This window comes from Budorcas taxicolor, chromosome X (genome assembly GCF_023091745.1).
Source record: "Budorcas taxicolor isolate Tak-1 chromosome X, Takin1.1, whole genome shotgun sequence".
In the NCBI taxonomy this organism is placed as follows: domain Eukaryota; kingdom Metazoa; phylum Chordata; class Mammalia; order Artiodactyla; family Bovidae; genus Budorcas; species Budorcas taxicolor.
The window spans coordinates 9,173,439-9,195,313 of record NC_068935.1 but is presented as its reverse complement, the minus strand read 5'-3'; the positions used below and the strand labels follow the sequence as shown (position 1 = coordinate 9,195,313).

At 41.7% G+C, this 21,875-nt stretch overlaps 1 protein-coding gene across 1 annotated transcript; it reads left to right on the top strand.

Annotated features, from left to right (window-relative positions):
- Positions 1 to 385: 385 nt before the first annotated feature.
- On the top strand, positions 386 to 8,709 carry NXF3 (nuclear RNA export factor 3). The gene is given in 18 exon segments (XM_052663768.1): positions 386 to 416; positions 2,910 to 3,054; positions 3,275 to 3,428; positions 4,036 to 4,119; positions 4,226 to 4,330; positions 4,454 to 4,534; positions 5,064 to 5,171; positions 5,314 to 5,423; positions 5,999 to 6,035; positions 6,401 to 6,469; positions 6,552 to 6,607; positions 6,746 to 6,853; positions 6,974 to 7,032; positions 7,125 to 7,240; positions 7,344 to 7,370; positions 7,372 to 7,387; positions 7,993 to 8,065; positions 8,628 to 8,709. Coding segments are annotated over 18 exon segments (1,461 nt in total).
- Positions 8,710 to 21,875: the final 13,166 nt, after the last annotated feature.

The following is a 21,875-nucleotide window of genomic DNA, read 5'->3' as shown; positions in this document are numbered from 1 at the left end:
CTCTGGCCCCCAGGGCTCTCCTCCTCTATGCCCTTGGGGAGAGGACTTCCTGTAAGGACTCCATCTTGCTTGGCATTGATAGAGAGTTTGGGGCCTGCTCTCTCTTTGCTTGGCAACCTTCCTTGATAGTCTCCAAACCTCCAGCTCCAGACCCACATATTCTCTTCTAGAGAAGCCTGTGAGGACAGCAGTGACAAATCTCTGCCTTCAGGCTACCCTATGGGTGAGTCACTCTGATGAGAACTTCTTTTCAGATCTCCGCAGGACAGGAGGGTTTCTGGGTTCCCTTCTCAACCCCAAACCACAGGACCCCTAACCAGCCAACCCTCTTTTAGAGAAAGGTGGGAGAGAGCCCAGGCTGACTGTTTTCTACTCTTCTGAGGAAATGGGCTCTCACACACCCATTCCGATTGCAGGTGAGAAACTTTCCCTCCTATGGAAATGGCCTTGGCTGGGTGAATTTTTTTTCCTTGGCTAAGGAAAATGCATGAGTAATGTGATCTTCTCGGGTCTAGGGTTTGAAGAGTGGGGATGGTAACCTAGGTAAAGGGTGGGATTGTGTAAATTAATGTTCTTTGTATTTATACTAGAGGTTGAGGGAGGACGGAAACCCCACCGTTGCTACTGAATATTGCATTAACTAGTCAGGGTAAATTGTATTAGTCCTTAGTTTTTGAGGCTTGCTTTTTTGCCTAGCATATGACCTATTCTGGAATGTTCAATCAGTATTTGCTATGTGCATTTTTCTATGTCAATTAAATAAATTTGTTTATTTAAGTCACATTTAAAAATCCTCTCCCTCTAGCTGAATTTTTGTTTGCCATTTTATTTGTCACTCAGTGAGATATGTTAGTTTCTCACTGTGAATGTGGATTTGTCCATTCCCTCTTATTTCTGTCAGGTTTTATTTTGCGTATTTTGGCTCTATTTTAAGACATGCATACAAATTTAGAATTTTGTATTAATATCTTCTTATTGCATTGAACCTATCATCATAAGGAAATCTCCCTCTTTCTCTTATAATGTTTCTCTTTAAACTATACATTTTCTTTTACTAATATGGTTATACCAGTTTTCTGTAGATTAATGTGGACAAGATATACATTTTGTCATTTTTTATTTTCAGATTTCCTGATGATTAAATTTCACATGTTTCTCTTTCAAGAATGTTTGATGAAATGTTTCTTGTCCAGTCTGAAAATGTCTGTCTTTCTATTTAGAATATTTAGCCTGAATCTTTTAATGTAAAGATAGATGTAATTTGCTTTATGTGTATCATATTGCTACATATTTATTTTGCTGCTTCTAAGTTCCTTTTCCTTTCCTTTGAAATGGTGAATATTTTGTAACTATCGAATTCTTAATTGATGCAGATATCTAAACATTCTTTTGCTATTCTTGTAGTGCTTACCCTTCATATTACAATGTGCATTTTTTCCTTTTAACAGTCTGGTGTTGGTGCATGGTAAGTCACTTCAGTTGTGTCCAACACTTTGGGACATCACTGACTGTAGCCCACCAGGCTGTTCTGTCCATGGAATTCTCCAGGCAAGAATACTGGATGGGGCTGCCATTCCCTTCAGCAGGGTAGTCTTCCAACCCAGGAATCGAACCCAGATCTCCTTCATTGCAGGTGGATTCTTTACCATCTGAGCCACTAGGGAAGTCCTTTCACAGTCTAATATTAGTTAATTAGTTCTTTAAAACTCCTCAGACAATTATGGGACCTTGAGACACTTTGATCCCACATACTCTCTCCAAATTTATTGTCATTCATTTTCATTCTCTATATATGTGAACCCCCAGAAAATATTGCTATTATCATTTTATATAGTTTGAATTTGCCTACTTGTTTAAATTTGCCTACATATTCACAAATGACATTGGTCTTTCTTTCTTGTATCTATGGGACTCCACTTGGGATGATATTTCTTCTGCCCGAAGAAGAGCTTGTAATATTACTTTTAGTTTGAGTCTTCTGGTCACAAAATTTCTGACTTTTTGTTACATCATGGTGAAATGAATACATTTATTTTTTAGGAATATTTTTCCTTAAAATTTATTTTTTCTCCAACTAACATTGTTATCCTAAGTTGATATCTTGTTACTTTTGGAAACTTCTCAACCAAGTTCTCTTCAAATATCATTTCTCTACTTTTCCCTCTCCTTCTCTCTGGAATTCACATTAACCATGTGTTTGGTATACTCACTGCATCACCTTTAATTCTCTACACCTCGCTTTTGGTATTTTCCATATTATATGTGGGAGGAGAAGGGGACGACAGAGGATGAGATGGTTGGATTGCATCACCGACTCAATGGACATGAGTTTGAATAAAGTCTGGGAGTTGGTGATGGACAGGGAGGCCTGCGGTGCTGCAGTCCATGGGGTCACAAAGAGACATGACTGAGCAACTGAATTGAACTGAACTGAACTGATATGTCTTTCCAGGCTCCATTCTGGATATTTTCATCAGACTTATCTTTCATTTCTCTAATTCTTCCTCCAGTGAGGCAGACCAGCTTTAACCCTTGAACATCACACTAGGGTAGATTTCAAGGTATGTTTTATTGTCTCCCTAGAGCAGAGCAGGGAAGTGAGACTTGGGGATTAAAAGTCACTTGTCCCACGTCACCCAGCCTGAACCAAGTAGAGCAGGATCTAACATCACAGACTACACTCTAGATCCAGACCCTTTCTTCTGTGCCTGTTTTCTTGGCTGTGAATGCTCTACACCTCTCATTTCCTGAAAAGTGGAGCCACAGTGAAGTCTCTCAGCCTTTGTTTTTAGCACAGTGATGTATTTCTGTTTAGATTATACAGTCAGTGATATTTTTTCCTTAGCCATGATATTTACCCAATACTTCTTCTGGTATTGGGACCATTGATCTGTTGTTGTCAATTTTAGAGCACACTGATAAAGTGAACCCTTTACAAAGAAGAACACGAAGCTGGAGTTTTTACCGAAGGCGACGCAACTATTCATCTGGACATGTCACTTCCCAGCAGCAGCAAGATTCAGGTGATGTTCCCATGGACATCCAAGCAAGATAGTAAGTGACTAGTCAGCATGACTTACATGTACCAACCAGTGAACAACAAAACCTTGTAGTTAAACATGTTATTCTTCTCTCCAATCTGGAAGAGTGAGGAATGATGGGATCTGGCTAATGTTTAAGCACTCTTTATTGCAGCTCTGATATCATGTGGGAAATTGTGGAGAAGACTTTCTAAGTCTATATGGACCACCTTCTTCTCTCCACTTCCCGACAGTGCTCCCTATGCTGTTCTATCCCGTCATCAGAGAAGCAGTTTTCAGAAACAAGACCAAATACATATTAATATGGAGACAAAGCAAAAGCCTCCAGAGAGAAGAATGGAGAGAGGCAGACAGAATGAGACCGTGGGGAGCTGGTTCAAGATCACTGTGAGTGTTCTGGCTAAATGGACCTGATATGTAGAAGATGATAGAGTCATGTTGGATTTGTGTAGAGATGCTGGGAACTTTTCTGGGGCAGTGGTGTTGATAATGTATTGTTATTACTAGGAACTATCTTCTTAGATCATCTAAGGGTGAGTTCAGAGAAGCAATAGAAATGAAACAGACTGACTGCAAGAAGGAGCATGGGAGAGGTTGACTAAAAGCAAAGGAGGAAACCTACTGCCAGGGAGATGGAGCACTTCACAGCAGATCACACAGTTTAGCTCAAGCTGAGTGTGGGAGGAGGTTGAGTCTCTGGGGCCGATGTCAGAGTGGCAGGCCAGGTCTATATCACATGGATCTCTTGGGACTTTATAAAAGGAAATACATGTGAAATATATATATTTTTTTCAGGAAGTGTATATGAATGGAAAGAAACTATATTTAGCAAATCCATGCCTTGTACAAAAGTTAGCAATAACAGATATTGTCCTGTCTTAAGAATTTATTTAAAGCCTGAAAATAGGTTCTAAAGTAAGACACAGGTGGGTCTTCTCTTAACCTTGGATTCTATTGCATCAATTTTGTTTCCCATTTGTTCTTTGGCCCCTAGATTCCCTTTGGTATAAAATATGATGAGAAGTGGCTGCTGAATTTGATTCAGAAGCAATGCAGTGTCCCCTTCATTCCAGTCGAAGTAAGAGAGGACATGGAGGCAATGAGAAGAAACGGGGTATATGTCAGGCCCAGAAGAGAAATGGCTCTGGTCTTATATTCTGCTTCTCTTGTCACTCTCCCTACAGTTTCACTATGAGAAAATGCAGGCCCAGTTCTTTGTAGAGAATGCCAGCATTGCCTGTGCGTTGAAGAATGTCAATGGCAAGATTTTCAATGAGGATAATGAAAAGGTGTGTGTCAAGGGCATGAACAGGGCTGAATAGGGGCAAGAGGGAAGGAGAGGGGCATGGTCTTGCTTGATCCCATGCACAGATTTCCTGGAGCTTACCCAGCACCTCTTGTGTTCTCTACAGATATCTATCTTTGTTGAGCCCTGTGATGCACCCAAATCTGTGCAGAAAGCACTGAAGTCTCAAAAGGTGGAGCAGATGAAGGTAATGCAGATTCAACACAAGCTGTGCACTGATACCCAGCCCCACCTCTTCCCCATGCTCACCCTCAGACACAGAGCCACTGAACCCCATCCTTAACTCAAGCTGACCATGAACAAACCACATGATGTCCACCAGCAATCTCTTGACATCCAGAGACTCCTCTTTGGCCCTGGTATGGCTGTAGCAGTAACTGTAAGGCAGATGAGGGTAGAGGGTCTGTCTGGGAAGGACACTCGGAGGGTGATATCATGGGGATGGGATAGTGCTGGAGGTGTACCAGCCAGGGCCCTCTCAGCCTGTGTTTCCCTCCTGGTTTCCTGGAGACTTGATGACCTGTGATATTGGAATGACATGGAACCATAGAAATGGCATGCCTGCCTCCCTGCACATCCATCCAGGGATCAGGTCCAAGGTGAGGACCTAGGCCCAATGTTGAGGCTGATGGTGAGGACTGGAGAGATTAGATAGAAGAGGCATATTGGTCTCAGATATCCCCTTTGGGGTCCTCACTCTTCTTTCTTCATCATAGCTTTCGTCCCTGGACCAGAGCAACAAAAAACCCTACATGGTGCATAGCCTGTCCACCATTATGGAGAATGCTTCCCACACCAAGAACTTGAATCTTTCCAACATTGAGGTGAGGTGGAGCACTCAGATCTTCCTTTAAAAGGGATATGGGAAGGTTTATGGGGTGGTGACAGATGAAGGGAAGTGGATTTGTAGGGAAAGGATGGTGTCGATGCAGAGCCATCTAGCCCATGGCTTCCGCATAATTCCAGGTGAAGTCTGCAGGGGAGATGGACAAGGGTCAACAGCTGGAACCAGGAAGGATGGGGGCTGACAGAACCGCCAGGAGCACCACCTCCCCTGATAAGTCAACCAACATAAGGTCTCTCTCTGCCTTGTTTCTGCACCCTTATGTCTCTCTCATCTCTCCCCTCCTCCCTCCACTCCATGTCTGTCTTCATCCCCCTCCCTCCCTCCTGAGTCCCACCTCACTCAATTCCCTGTCACAGCCTCCTGGGTCAGCCCTGGTGTTTGTCCTGACTTGACAGAGTGCTGGACAGCCTGTGATGTAGCAAAGCACTGGGCTCTCCCCCCATTCCCTCTTCTCTCCATAGCCTTCAGTGAGCCCGTGAGGAAGGAAGGAAGGGAGGGGAGGCAGGCCTGGCAGACTGAATTTGAATTGCTGGTCCTTGTGGCACTGGAGAAGGGAGTCAGGACAGTCTGGCTGGGAGCCACCCAGGGGAAAGGAGCAGGAAGGGGAGTAGGAGGAAGGGATGGAGGGGACAGCCTTCCTCTGGGTCAGTCCATGGAGTGGTGACCAGGGCCCTGGAAGCCTAGCATACCGCACTGTGGGCGGGGGCACACACAGGACTGTTATTGCTGTAAGTGACCTGCTCCCACGAGGAGGGCCACGTCCACATTTTCACTGGCTTTTCTCTTTTGTCTTGATTTTGGCAGCACCATCCTGGAGTTGTTCCCCAAGTTACTAAGCTTGGTAAGTGTATCCCTTTATCACAGAGTCCTCTAACTAGCATTGACAGTGCCCTCAAACTACTCGGAAACATGTTAGGACCTGTCCAAGTTCCATTTCTGAACCTGACCCTTACATGTCCTGCGGGAGGAAGAGTGTATCATCCTCTGCGGGAACCTGAAAAGGCCCTGGATCTTCTTCAACCATGTTCTCCACAGGCTTTGGGGACCCATGGAGATGACAGACATGTAGTCCTGTCCCTGACATTTCCAGGACCCTTTCTCCTCTGACCTCAGACCCCCACCCCATCCTGGGCCCATTCTTTCCCCTGATCATCCAGCACCACATCCTGGACTGCAGGATGGCTGACTTCTTCTTCCTTCCCCTAGGATAGCCAGGAGAAACCCTCAGGTTCTAAGTGTGCTATTGAAGTCCCCAAGTACTTACCAATGTGCAAGGTGAGCACGGAGGATCCAGCAGGGTTCTAGGTGGTATGCAAGGGGGTGTCAGCCTTGGTCCTGAGGACTGTTTTGATTCTAGGGAAGCTTCTTTGGATCTGATGAGCTGAAGAGTCTAATCCTGCAATTCCTGCAGCAGTAAGTACCCCTGGGAATCTGAGCAAGGGGAGGCTAGTACAGGGAGGCCACCCAAACTCAGGTTTGCTCATGGGAGTTTTCAAGTCTTCTGTGAACTCCATACGACAGAGCTAGACTATCCTCACTGTTCCCCCTCAGGTATTACTTGATCCATGACTATGGGGACCGCCAGGGACTCCTGTGTGCTTATCATGAGGAGGCCTGCTTCTCCCTGACCATTCCATTCCTCCTCAAGGACCCAGGCCCGTGAGTATCACAGCCCAGAATCCTTCCCTGGGCCATGTGGTTCCCCAGCAGATGCAGGCCAGCTCCTGCTGACACCTGTGCTGGCCGGACTACCACCCACTGTTCCTCTGTGTCTCCTAGAAGCAGCATGTGTGCATACTTCAAGAACAGCAGGAATATGAAGAAGCTCAAGGACCCCAGTGAGTGTGTGGTGGGAAGACTGGGCAGGAAAGGGCGGTGAGTGGAAGATTCATAGGGTCCCTGACCTTTGCTTGCTTCCCCTCCCCCACAGATCTACGGTTCCAGCTGCTGAAACACACAAAATGTGACATTGTGCAGGCCCTCTGTGGGTTGCCCAAAACTCAGCATGACTTCAGGTCCTTCATGGTGGACATGTGGTTCAAGACGGTGGGCACCTGCTTCCTGCCTTGTTGAGAGCAGGGGTGGGAAGCTGCAGATGGGGAGGAGTCAAGTTGAGGGGTGACTGAGTACCTGCGCTCTTCTCTTTCAGGAAACAATGCTCTGCTTCTCTGTGAATGGGGGTGTTCAAGGAAAGTGAGTGTTCATAGATCCCTCCCAGACCATCCACTGCTTCCTTCCCTGGCTGGGCTCCCTCCCTCCCTCCTTCCAGCTTCCCTCCCCTCCCTTGCCCTCCATTCCCTCCCCTCCTCTAGACTCCCCTCCCTCCCTTCCCTTTCCCTTCTTTTCCTCCCCTCCCCTCCCTTTCCCCTCTGTGATCTCCAGCCCTCAGTTTTCCCACAGACAACCCAGGGCTGAACTGCATCCATGTCTGCCCTGCCCACCCTGGGCATTAGGGACACAGGCTGAGGAGTTTTGTGGCTCCCATACCAGATCCTTACACTGAGAACTTGGGCCAATACTTAACCTCGCAGTTTCCCCATACACCCACATCTTGGGCAGTTAAGAAAAATGTATCCCATGAACTTGTGAAGTGGTTGTCATGGGAACATGTTACTGGGAGCAGACCGTCCTCCAGTTGGCCTACAGTTGCCCTCCCCATTCCCAACACCCAGGCTCCCCAAGTGAACAACTGACCCCTCAGCATGAGTGTCAAGTCAGACCCTGACTGGGGACCCCTGTGGGAACCTGTAAACACATGGGGCTCTAAGGGGTACTCTTGTTTTTGTTTGTTGTTGAAGTAGAAGGAAGGTATCCTGGCTGTGTGCGTGCCTTTAGCCGGACCTTCATCACTACTCCTGCCACCTCTTCCAGGTAAGAGCTGTGTTGTGGACGGGATGGCCCAACCAGCCTGGTCTAAGGGCCCTGGGCATGTGGTGGTGCAGACCTTAGGCTGACTCAGTATTGTGGAAAGCCAGCAGGGAGCTCCAAGGAACAGTCTAGCCTAGTGGTTAGGTAGAGCATGGACTTTCTCACTGGCACATGGGTTTTCTCCTTGAGCACATGGGTTCTCTCCCTGACTCAACACTCTCTGTGTGACCTTGGTCAAGTCACATGACCTCTCCATGACTCAGTGTCTTCTGAAAATGGGGACCAGACTGTACACTCCTGTACTGTAGTGCACTGGGCTGCTGTTCAGGGTAGATGTGAAGTTGTCCCTGGGTTGGGGATCAGCCTCCACTGAGCGAAGCTGGTAGACAATCTCTCTGAAGGTGGGGTCTGTACAAGGGGCAGAGGAACCAGTCAAGGAGCCTGGGGACAGACACAGGAGGGGGATGGAAGGAATCTGGTGGCTGAGTGGCGGTGGCAGCAGATCATTGTTGGGAGTGTGGGTCGGTACATCTGTCAATTGTCTAAGAGTCCGTATTTCCTCCAGTTTTTGCATTGTGAATGATAAGCTGTTTGTGAGTGACTTCAGCCCGGAGAAGACAGCCTGTGCTCTTCATCCCAAAGCCTAAACCTCTCACCCCCGTGCCCACCTTCTCCTTGGAGCAACAGGAAATGGGGCAAGATTTCTCCATCCAGTCTGGGATGACCTTCCAGCAGTCTCAGAAGTGATGCTGAAGATCATCCTGCACATACATACACACATATACTCATCGCCTTGGAAAATCATTCATTGTGCTCAATTTTGTGGCGAGATGAAGTTTAATCAAAATGTAATTGAGAGCATATCTGTGTGTTTATGTTTCTCTTTCTAGGTCTCCTCTAGCCCAATCACCCCCTTCTCACTAGTGTAAATTTTTCTTCAGCTTAGACTCCCACTGGATTCCAATCTCGGGATTCAGTAATCCAGAAAATGATAGATAAGGAAGGATTGCTGCCAGGTGGTGAAAAATTCCAGAAAACTCTGATTGAAGCCATTATACCAAGATCCCAAGTTCCATCCCTTCTTTCCCCTTGCTGAACACCCTTGTCTGAGGCTCTCATGGCTGACATTCTTATCTGGCCACCTGGTTCCATCCATCTTCATTTTTAAGGAAAAGAAGTACATTTTGCAAACAATAACAGATGTCTTGGAATGGCTTGTTTAGTATGAATCCAGTTCTGTTTGGAAAATTCTATGTATATCACAGCAATTCCATATGTTGTTGACCCCAAACCTACATCACATTCATTGGTGTATCTCTTCCCCCATAAATGTAGGTTGACTTGTTCTCCCTGTAGAGGGTCCCTCCCAAGGAGCTGAGTGTTTACCTCAATCACCCACCTCTGTATCACCTGCCCGGTTCTTCTCCCACCCTCTGTCTGCCATCCCATGACTGGGACACTGGATACAGCTGTCCAGACTTCAGTCTCCGCCCATTCCTCTTAGAACCCTGCCTTTCCCTATGCTGCTGATTGCCGATACATTATTGCTACCTGGTGATTCATTGTATGCAGGCTCTGGAGTATGTTTTACCAGCTTCCTTAACACCTATCAGATTTCATTTTTCAGACAGAATTAAAATTACTTTATACCTAATTCAATATGCTGGCTTTTAAGGGACAACATTGTATTTTTCTTTTTTTGCTCTTTAAATAAAATTCTTTGTAGAGAACTCGGATACTGGAGTTATGCTGGTGCTACCTCATGACAGGACCTGACAGCAGCTTGAACAGGCGAGCAGGCAGGTGGGAGGGAAGGTCTACGTGTTGCCAAAATGCACCAGACAGAGCTTTCTGGAATTTTTTATAACGGTTGAAGTCATTATAGCAAGATCCCAAGTTCCATCCCTTCTTTCCTCTTGCTGAGCATCCTGGTCTGAGGCTCTCATAGCTGACATTCTGATCTGGCCACCTGGTGTGTACAGAGAGAAACCCAGTTACAGGTACGCTGAGGTATCCAGACAGAAAGCACAGCCCCTCTCCATGTATTAGCATTCTATTCACCCTTTGATTTACTTCCTCTGCAACCTCTCACAGAGTTTTCACTAAGGGCCTTCTCCTCACTGACTGATGAGCTCTGTTCTGCCAAGTTTACTCCAAATTTAACATTCACCCTCACTATCTTTTCTAAATTTTTATTTGCGGTTTGAAAAGCATAAAATATAGTTTTCTACCTTAATCAGTTAAACATTTTAAACTGTGTAGTTCAGTAGTATTAATTTTAATAATCTTTTCCTTTGGCCTTTATATTAAGTGATTAATATCCCAATCTGCTACAGAATTAGATTTTTCCAAATATGACTGTATATTTGCTTTTACTGATGCATTGTATGCTTTCATATGTTTTTATGTCACTGACTAGCATCTTTTTCATTTCAGTGTTGAGAACTTCTTTCAGCATTTCTTGCAAGGCAGGCCTAGCAGCGATGAATTCCCTTAACTTTCATTTGCCTGGGAAAGTCTTCATTTTTCCTTTATACCTGAGGGATAATTTTGCTGGATAGAGTATTCTTGGCTGAATTTTTTGTTAACAATATAAATGTATCATTCCATCCTTTTCTGACCTATAGACTTTCTGCAGAGAAATATTCGGATAGCTTAATAGGGGTTCTTTATAGGCTACAATCTTTTTTTCTCTGGTTGCTTTTAGGATTCTATATGTTTGATTTTTTTTAACAGTTTCATTTAATGTGTCTTGGAGAAGTTTTTTTTTTTTGCATTGAGATGAAGGTGATTTATTAGCTTCATGAACTTGGATGTCTAAGTTTCTCCTCAGGTTTGGGAAGTTCTAATCCATTAAAAAAAAATAAACTTTCTGCCCCTTCTCCCTTTCTTTTTCTTCTGGAATACCAATTATTTAATGTTTTACATTTTGTAGGGGCCCCCCTGGTGGCTCAGATGGTAAAGAATCCGCCTGCAATGCGGGAGACTTGAGTTAAATCCCTGGGTTGGAAGATGCCCTGGAGGAGGGCATGGCAACCCACTCCAATATTCTTGCCTGGAGAATTCCATGGACAGAGGAGCCTGGAGGGCCACGGTCCATGGGGTTGCAAAGAGTCAGACACGACTGAATGCGACTAAGCACATAGATCATTCAGGCTTTCTTTGCTTTTACTTCTTTGTTCTCTGTTACTTTATGTTTTCTGTCCTTCAGATCACTTATTATAAATTCCATTTGGTCTATTCTGCTGTATATATATATGCTGTACATATATATATGGTGTATATATATATATAGCTATATATATATAGTTAATCACACTTTTTATTTCATTACTTGAATGCTTCTGCTTCAGCATTTCTGTCTGATTCTTTTTAATGATTTCTGTTCTTTTGTTAAATTTTTCATTTTGTTTATGTATTGTTTTCCTGTGTTTCATTGAACTGTCTTTCTATGCTTTCTTTGAGTTTCCTCAAAACTGCTGTTTTGAATTCTTTATCAGCCAGATCTAGGTCATTGAGTTTGATAACTGAAAAATTTATCTTTATCTTTTGGTGATGACATGTTTCCATGTTTCTTCATGATCCTTGGATTTTTGTTGCTACCTTCACATTTGAAGTATTGATAGCAGTCATCTCTCACACACTTTATTATCTGTCTTCAAGTAGAATATTTTTTGTTGGGTTTTCTCAAATCTTGTATGGAGACACCTGCTCTGCACTTCTGCACTCACTCTTGTAGCAGAATTAACCTTTTATGTCCTCTTTTGTTCTTGCCAGGCTAGATGCTGGAAAACTCTGGTTTATTTTTCACAAGGTGGCACTATAGCTCGATGTGTATCATTTCCCTTACCTGAAACCCTGGTCTATTTTCCTGAAAGCACTCTCTTTACTCTCCCCTCTGCACTTGGAGGTGCATACAGGGGGCCAGTTTCAGAAGAAGGGGGATGTGAGTTTAGCATTCAGTATTGGGAGAGCCCACAGACCTAGTGGGGGGATCCTTCAGTGAAGTTCTCTCAGAGGTCTGTGGGACAACTTCTGCCCCTTTTCCAATATATTTCCTCTCCTGAGTCATTGGGGTCCAACCTCAGTCTTCTAGGTGCTGCTGGTGAAAAATGCACCCCACAAAGCTGGAATAACCTGGTACTCACTCACTACTCTTCTTTTCCCTTATGAGAGAGGTCACCACCAACTGGGACACCCTCATACTGTTTTGCCTTAGGGGATGAGCAGCATTCATAAAATTCCTCTTATCTTCTTGAATGCATTCAAACTCAAGGAAGAATATAATTGTTTAGAATGGTAAATAGCTGCTAAGCAGAGTATTCCTTATACAAGAAACTATTGTTCACTAATCTAGTATCTCATATGGTAGAGAAAAACTGCTCCAAGCTGAAAGTTTTATCACTGTTTTTTCATGGTATTAAAGATTTTTTTGTTGCATTTATTTCAAGTTGAAATATTTTCCATATGATAAAACAAGTTGCAAACAATGGTGATTGTAAAAGTTATTGATGCTTTAAAATATGTAACAGTAAATGTAACACATCAAGTTCAAAGCTTGATAAGATTATTGTTAAAGAAAGAATTTTGTTTTCCCTCTATGAAAGTCAGTTTGTCTTGATAACATAAGGAAGAATTATTTAAAAATTTTCTTCCAATTGAGACAGAAACAAAAGTAAGCGTGAGTTTTCTTAAATCTTAAATGCAGTGCAAAAGATTGTGCTTTATTTACATCTCCACCGTGCGGAATCACATATAAATTCATGTGCACATAGAAGCATCTCACTCCTTTTAATGGATGCATAGCATCTCACTGTATCAGTGTACTCAGTATTGTTTAATGACAACTGTGGTTGATGCCTCACGAGAAGATTGACCTCACACCCCCAAACACCAATGTTGCTCCTGTTGTAAAACACTTGGAGTTTTGGATTCTTAACCAAATTTCACAGTTATCAAATCGCTCCCATTAAGCTCCATGAATGTTATTTGCTCTCCAAAAAGATTGTGAAATTTAGATATTACAGTATCTGTTTGCCCACGCTTTCAAGCTATTTTAAAATGCAACATGACAAACATATATACATGTGCAGTAAAGTGCAGAGAATAAATTTACAAACACCAAAGTACCCATTACCCAGATTTGCCACCTGCTGATATTTAGCATTCTCTCCTTATAGTCCTCACACTAATTGCATCAGAGCAACATACTAGAAAGGTAAGTGACATGCTTTGGATGAACAGACTAGAAAGATAAGTGACACACTGTGGATGAACAGCGTATGGGTGTCCCCTGCCAATAGTGGGATTGGGAATTGTCAGCGAAGCTTCAAGAAGGAGATGCAGTGTGAACTGATGAAGGCTGAGTAGTCATGGGAAGGTCTCCAGAGGACATTCCAGGTATGATCCAAGGTACAGAAGAGACAATGTACAAAGGTATACTTGGTAGTTATGATGAACAGTCCAGCGTTGCTTCAATGTAAGATACTTGGATGGGTGATATGAGAACTGATGAGAGGATAGGAGCAGACAAGTCTCTGAGAGCTTAGAACACTGTGTCCAGGGGATCAAGGTGCTACCCTGTAGGTTTGTTGTTGCCAAACCTGGCAAGCAACACAATCTGTTTTTTGTTTGTTTGCTTACTTAATTTTGCTGTTGGGGATGGTGAGGGGAGCAAGTGTCAAGATCTGATCTAGAAACCTTCAAGGTAACTTCTGAACGTATCATTAGGCTTGGACAGTCTATGTCTGTAGTTGTTGTCTAGAGATGATTAACTGTCTCTTTAAAACTTTGGATCCTAATGAGAGAGGATCTACAAGTTTTACCTGAAGTCTTCACATTTATATCTTGAAGAAGTTGCACACCACCAGCACCAGTGACTTTTCACTCTGTAAAGTACAAATCCTCAATTAAACACTTAATATCTCAGAAATGTGGGGGTACCAGAACTGTACAAGGTGTGAGTTCAACAACAGCACTTTTCATAAACACCACCATATAACTCCTACCCCAATCCAGGTATAGAACACTACCATAACCCCTGAGGAGTCCTTCATGGCGTCCTCCTAGCCATTACTACCACTGCCCCTATGCAAAGTTCACTACTACTTGGATTGCTAAGTCATGGATTAGTTTTGCCTGGTTTTGATGTTTACAAAAAAGGTATCATATAGCTTGAACTCTTTTGTGTCTGGCTTCTTTATGTCTGTTACCACTTTTTGCAATATTTTGTTCATTTTCATTGCACTGCAGTTTTCCATTCTTTGACTTAAAAATTTAATTTATCTGTTCTTATTGATGAGTGTTTGGCTGTTTCCAGCATTGGATCTTTGTGAATGATGCTCCTATGAACATTTTATACATATATTTTTGCATACACACAAATTAATTGTTGTGAAATATTATGTATTTGTCTATGGGGTTGCAAAGAGCTGGACATGACTGAGTGATGAACACTTTCACTTTCAATATATATTTGCCTATGGGTGTAATATAGGCTATCAGGATAACCTGTAGGCTATCAGGTACTTGCAAGTTCTGCCTTAGTAGATACAGCCTAACAGTTTTACAAAGTGGCTGTACCAATTCACACCCATACCAGCCATGCAAAGGGTTTCACTTACTTTATAGATTCACCAGCATATTATTAGTGAGTTAGTTTTACTTTCAGCCATTCCAGAGGGCAGTGCATTATGTTTGTAGTTTGGATTTTCCCAATGAATAATGATATTGAGCAGCGTATTATATGCTAAGTAGTCACTTGGATAAAGTAAGGTCATATCTTTTTCTCATAGCATATGCAATATGACTATATTTGACTAAAACATATATGAAATTTATGAATGCGTGCATTTATATGCATTTATGCAAAGAATATGAACCTAACTACTATTAGTGGCAATATTGAGCATTTGTTCTTTTCCAGGCACATTTCTAAAATGCTTCATTCATAGAAACTTATTTAGTCCTTATAAAACTTTATAGGGTATATTTTTCAAGCCAATAAAGAATTCAAAATTCAGAAATATTAATATCACATCTATTTGTTATACTCGTTGTCAGTGGTTAATGAGATCCCTGATTATACGCATTTTCTTCTTTATGCTTGATTGAAATGTTGAACATTGCCAGCACCTCAGAGGAATTCTTCCATGTGTAAAGGGATGAATATTTTGTTTTCCCAGTGGTCACTAAAATTCCTCTTAGGACTGGTATGGCAAAAAAACCATGTGGTATTAACCCCTTGCACCCTGATCCGTTAAGGTGTTATCTGATAAAAGTGCAGAGACGAGTAGTCCTAAGGCCATTTGACAGAGTATTTAGAAAAGAGCAACGCTGCACCATACCACCTGCTGTGCATCTATGGTCATGTGCAGAAAAATAGGTGCAACTGAATAACAGTGAAAGATAGCAATTCTAAGTGTCAGGGCATTTTCTCTGTACCCCTCTGCCCTTCAAAATCTGACACCTTTGTCACATGACAAAGTCCTTTCAAAGTGCAGACCCCTTTCCAGTCCTCAAGGTGAAGTGGATATGAAAAAAGCGTTATTTTGGTTCAGAAGAGCCCTCCGCCTTCTACAGAAAAACCTACAGAGGGAAATACGGCGCAGTGTTAACAATGGTTGCCAGCAGGTCCTTTGGTTGCCTGTGTTTACATTATATTTTCACGTGTCGACAGTTTTAAGAAATTGTAGATTGCCACCAAAGGAACATAAATGAGGCAGGCTGAGCACTGAGGGAATATGTTAACTAGGAAATGGTTCATACAGCAGGTAAGAGTTTGGGGTAGATTGAAAGCAAGCATGTCAGCAAGAATGTATTTCTTTTTTTTAAGAATATATTTTTTATCTACAATTATATGTTTAAGAAGATGGACTTTAATAGAGGGACAAATGTTCCCAGAACATTTTTTGGTGCTTTAATAGATGTTTGGTTTAACATCTTTATATTTAATGCTCTAGTTTTTGCTTTATTTTGTTGTAGACTTCTGGGGAGAGGGACAAATTTAGATCATTTAGTGAAAATATTTGTATTACTTTTAATTAAACAAAGCAGACTGAACATTACATATAGTGATATCTTTCTTAAAAGAATTACTAACATGTGTTAAAATATGCATACACGAAATACAAACACTACACTGAAAGTAACAGCAACTGTCATTAGAAGAGAAGAGTACCAAAGAATTTGACTTTCTGTGCTCTATATTTGGATACTCTTTTTTTTTTTTTTTTTTACAAATGGAGCATATATTCTTTTTTTCATTTTTAAATTTTGGTGAAATACACAGAGTATAAAATTTTCCATATTCACCATTCTAAGTCAGTTCAGTGATATTAAATATTCATAATGTTGTACAACCATCACCACCATCCACCTCTATTTTTTTTTGTCATCTTATAAAACTGAAACTCTATACCTATTAAACCAAAACTCCCCATTTCGCTTCCTTCCGTCTCTGGCAGCTGCCATTCTATTTGCTCTCTACTCTAAATACCTCATATAATGAACTAATACAGTATTTGTCTTTCTGTGACTGGCGTATTTCACACAGCAAAATGTCCTCAAGGTTCATTCATGATGTAGCATATGAGAGGATTTCATTCTTTTTTCAGGCTGTGTAGTATACCATTGTATGTATATATTGCATTTTTGTTCATCCATTTATCTGTCACTGGACCCTTGGGTTGCCCCCATATTTTAGCTATTGTGAATAATGTTGCTCTCTATCATTGTGGGTATATAAATATTTCTTCAAGATCCTGCTTTCAAAATTTTTGGATAAAAATCCAGATTTAGATCATATGACAATTCTTTTTTTTAATTCTTGTGGAACAACCATACTGTTTGCCTCAGTGGCTATACCATTTTACATTCCCATCTACAGTGAGGATGCTCCACATCCTCAATGACACTTGTTTTCTGTTCTTTTTTTCCTTTCTAATATTAGCTATCCTAATGTGTGTGAAGTGGTATCTCATTGTAATTTTAATTTGCATTTCATGGTGACTGCAGCCATGAAATTAAAAGATGCCTGCTTCTTGGAAGGAAAGCTGTGACAAACCTAGATTGCATATTAAAAAGTGAAGACATCACGTTGCCAACAAAGTCTGTATGGTCAAAGCTATAGTTTTTCTAGTAGTCATATATGGATGTGAGATTTGGACCATAAAGAAGGCTGAGGTCTGAAGAATGGATGCTTTCAAATTGAGATGCTGGAGAAGACTCTGCAGAATCCCTTGGACAGCCAGGAGATCAAACCAGACAATCCTAAAGGAAATCAACCTTGCATATTCATTGGAAGGACTGATGCTGAAGCTGAAGCTTGAATAATTTGGCCACCTGATGCAAAGAGCCAACTCTTTGGAAAAGACCACAATGCTGGGAAAGACTGAAGGCAAAAGGAGAAATGGGCGCCAGAGGATGAGATGGTTAGATAGCATTACTGACTCAATGGACATAAATCTGAGCAAACTCTGGGAGACAGTGACGGACAGGGAAGCATGGTGTGCTGCAGTCCATGAGGTTGCAGACTGGGACACGACTTAACAACTGAACAACAACAAATACTTAGTGATGCTGAGCATATTTTCATGTACTTGCTGGACATTTGTATTTTTTTTTCCAGAGAAATGTCTATTCATATCCTTTGCTCTACTTATTTTTGAATCAGGTTGTTTGGATTTTTTTAAGATACTAATTTCTTATTATCAATATGATTTGTAAATATTTTCTCTCATTCTACAGGTTGCCTCTGTGGGTTTACTCTGACGATAGTGTCTTTGGATGAACAAATTGAAAGATTTTTCATGAAGTCCAATTTGTCTATTTTTTCTTTTATTATCTGTGTCTTTGGTGTCACATCAAAGAAATTGCCAAGTCCAACACTGAAATTTTTGCTTTAAGAGTTTTTATAAAAAATTTGTCTATTTATTTGGCTGGGTCAGGTCTTAGTTGCAGCACATGGGATCTTTGTTGCATTGTGTGGAGTCTTTCATTGCAGTGTGCTAACTCTAGTTGGAGCACATGGGCTTAGTTGCTCTGTGACATGTGGGATCATAGTCTCCCAACCAGGACTGAACCTGCGTCCCCTGCATTGCAAGGTGGATTCTTAGCCACTGAATGACTGGGGAAGTTCCTTTTTTTTTGCTTAAGTTTTTTTTTTTTTTTCTAATTGGAGGATAATTGTAATACTGTGGTGGTTTTTGCCGTACGTCAAGGTGAATCAGTCATAGATATACATGAGTTGCCTCCCTCTTGATCCCCCCTCCCTCTTCCCTCATTGTTTTAGATCTTACATTTAGGTCTTTGATGCATTTTGAGTTAATGTTTTCGTATGTTGTTAGATAAGGATTCAACTTATTTCTTTTGCATGTGTATATCCAGATTCTCCAGCACCGTTTGTTTTTCCATTGAATGGCCTTGGTACCCTTGTGAAAAATCATTTGACTAGATATATAAGGGTTTATTTCTGGAGTCTCTATTCTTTATAGAGAGTCTCTATTCTTTATAGTCTGTCTTTATGCCAGTACTTCACTGACTACTGTACTTTGTAATACGCTTTGAAATCAGAAAGTGTGAATCCTCCAAATTTGTTCTTTTATTTCAGGATTGTTCGGGCTATTTATGATTTCTTGAAATTCTATATGAATTTAAATATAAATTTTTCTATACCTGTTAAAAACATGATTGGGATTTTGATCAGGATTGAATTAATCTATAATTTGGATACCACTGACATTTGAACAATATTATGTCTTCCAATCCATGAACATGGGTTGCGATTTCCTTAGTCTGTTTTCTTCATTTCTTTCAGCAGTGTTTCATTTTTATTGTTCAAGTCTTTAACACCCTTGGTTATTTTCTATTTTCTCATTCTTTTGATGCTATTATAAATGAAATTGTTCTCATAATTTCCTTTTCAGAGTATTCACAGCTAAAGTGTCGAAATACAATTGATTTTTGCATGTTAGCTTTGTATTCTGAAAATTTGCTGGATTCATTTATTAATTCTAACAGCTTTTTTTTTTTTTTTTTGTAGAGCCTTTAATGTTTCTACATATAAGATCAATTCTTTGGTGCTCAGACTTCTTTATAGTCCAACTCTTACATCCATACATGACTACTGGAAAAACCATAGCTTTGACTATACAGACTTTTGTTGGCAAAGTGATATCTCTGCTTTTTAATACTATGTCTAGGTTTGTCATAGCTTTTCTTTCAAGGAGCAAGGGTCTTTTAGTATCATGACTGCTTTCAAATTGTGGTGCTAGAGTAGACTCTTGAGAGTTCCTTGGACTACAAGCAGATGAAACTAGTCAATCCTAAAGGAAATCAACACTGTGTATTCATTGGAAGGACTAATGCTAAAGGTGAAACTCCAATACTTTGGTCACCTCATGCAAAGAGCTGACTCATTGGAAAGACCCTGATGCTGGGAAAGATTGAAGGCAAATGGAGACAGGGCAGCAGAGGATGAGATGGCTAGATAGCATCACTGACTCAAGGGACATGAATCTGAGCAATGTCTAGGAGACAGTGGCAGACAGAGGACCCTGGTGTGCTGCAGTCCATGGGGTCACAGAATCAGACATGACTTAATGACTGAACAACAACATATAAGACAATATCATCTACATTTTATTTCTTCCTTTCCAATTTGGATGCCTTTTTTTTTTCTTGCATAATTCTTCCGGCTAGAACTTCCAGTACAATGCTGAACAGATGTGGTGAAAATACACATCCTTACTTTGTTTCTTAGAGGAGGAAATGGCAACCCACTCCAACATTCTTGTCTGGAAAATCCCATGGGCAGAGATGCCTGGTGAGCTACAGTCGATGGGGTTGCAAAGAGTTGGACACGACTGAGTGACTTCACTCACTCGCTCAGTTTGTTTCTTACCTTAGAGGGAAAGCTTTCAGTCTTTCCCCATTAAGTATGATGCTTCAGTTCAGTTCAGTTCAGTCGCTCAGTCGTGTCCGACTCTTTGTGACCCCATGAATCGCAGCATGCCAGGCCTTCTTGTCCATCACCATCTCCCGGAGTTCACTCAGACTCACGTCCATCGAGTCCGTGATGCCATCCAGCCATCTCATCCTGGGTCGTCCCCTTCTCCACCTCCCCCAATCTCTCCCAGCATCAGAGTCTTTTCCAATGAGTCAACTCTTCACATGAGGTGGCCAAAGTACTGGAGCTTCAGCTTTAGCATCATTCCTTCCAAAGAAATCCCAGGGCTGATCTCCTTCAGAATGGACTGCTTGGATCTCCTTGCAGTCCAAGGGACCCTCAAGAGTCTTATCCAACACAACAGTTCAAATGCATCAATTCTTTGGCGCTCAGCCTTCTTCACAGTCCAACTCTCACAACCATACATGACCACAGGAAAAACCATAGCCTTGACTAGACGGACCTTAGTTGGCAAAGTAATGTCTCTGCTTTTGAATATACTATCTAGGTTGGTCATAACATTTCTTCCAAGGAGTAAGTGTCTCTTAATTTCATGGTTGTAGTCACCATCTGCAGTGATTTTGGAGCCCCAAAAAACAAAGTCTGACACTGTTTCCACTGTTTCCCCATCTATTTCCCATGAAGTGATGGGACCAGATGCCATGATCTTTGTTTTCTGAATGTTGAGCTTTAAGCCAACTTTTTCACTCTCCTCTTTCACTTTCATCAAGAGGCTTTTTAGCTCCTCTTCACTTTCTGCCATAAGGGTGGTGTCATCTGCATATCTGAGGTTATTGATATGTCTCCCGGCAATCTTGATTCCAGCTTGTGTTTCTTCCAGTCCAGCGTTTCTCATGATGTACTCTGCATAGAAGTTAAATAAGCAGGGTGACAATATACAGCCTCGACGTACTCCTTTTCCTATTTGGAACCAGTCTGTTGTTCCATGTCCAGTTCTAATTGTTGCTTCCTGACCTGCATACAGATTTCTCAAGAGGCAGGTCAGGTGGCCTGGTATTCCCATGTCTTTCAGAATGTTCCACAGTTTATTGTGATCCACACAGTCAAAGGCTTTGGCATAGTCAATAAAGCAGAAAGAGATGTTTTTCTGGAACTCTCTTGCTTTTTCCATGATCCAGTGGATGTTGGCAATTTGATCTCTGGTTCCTCTGCCTTTTATAAAACCAGCTCAAACATCAGGGAGTTCACGGTTCATGTATTGCTGAAGCCTGGCTTGGAGAATTTTGAGCATTACTTTACTAGCACGTGAGATGAGTGCAATTGTGCAGTAGTTTGAGCATTCTTTTGCATTGCCTTTCTTTGGGATTGGAATGAAAACTGACCTTTTCCAATCCTGTGGCCTGCTGAGTTTTCCAAATTTGCTGGCATATTGAGTGCAGCACTTTCACAGCATCACCTTTCAGGATTTGAAATAGCTCAACTGGAATGCCATCACCTCCACTAGCTTTGCTTGTAGTGATGCTTTCTAAGGCCCACTTGACTTCACATTCCAGGATGTCTGGCTCTAGATGAGTGATCACATCATCATGATTAACTGGGTCATGAAGATCTTTTTTGTACAGTTCTTCCGTGTATTCTTGCCACCTCTTCTTAATATCTTCTGCTTCTGTTAGGTCCATACCATTTCTGTCCTTTATCGAGCCCATCTTTGCATGAAATGTTCCCTTGGTATCTCTAATTTTCTTGAAGAGATCTCTAGTCTTTCCCATTCTGTTGTTTTCCTCTATTTCTTTGCATTGATCGCTGAAGAAGGCTTTCTTATCTCTTCTTGCTTTTCTTTGGAACTCTGCATTCAGATGCTTATATCTTTGCTTTTCTCCTTGGCTTTTCACTTCTCTTCCTTTC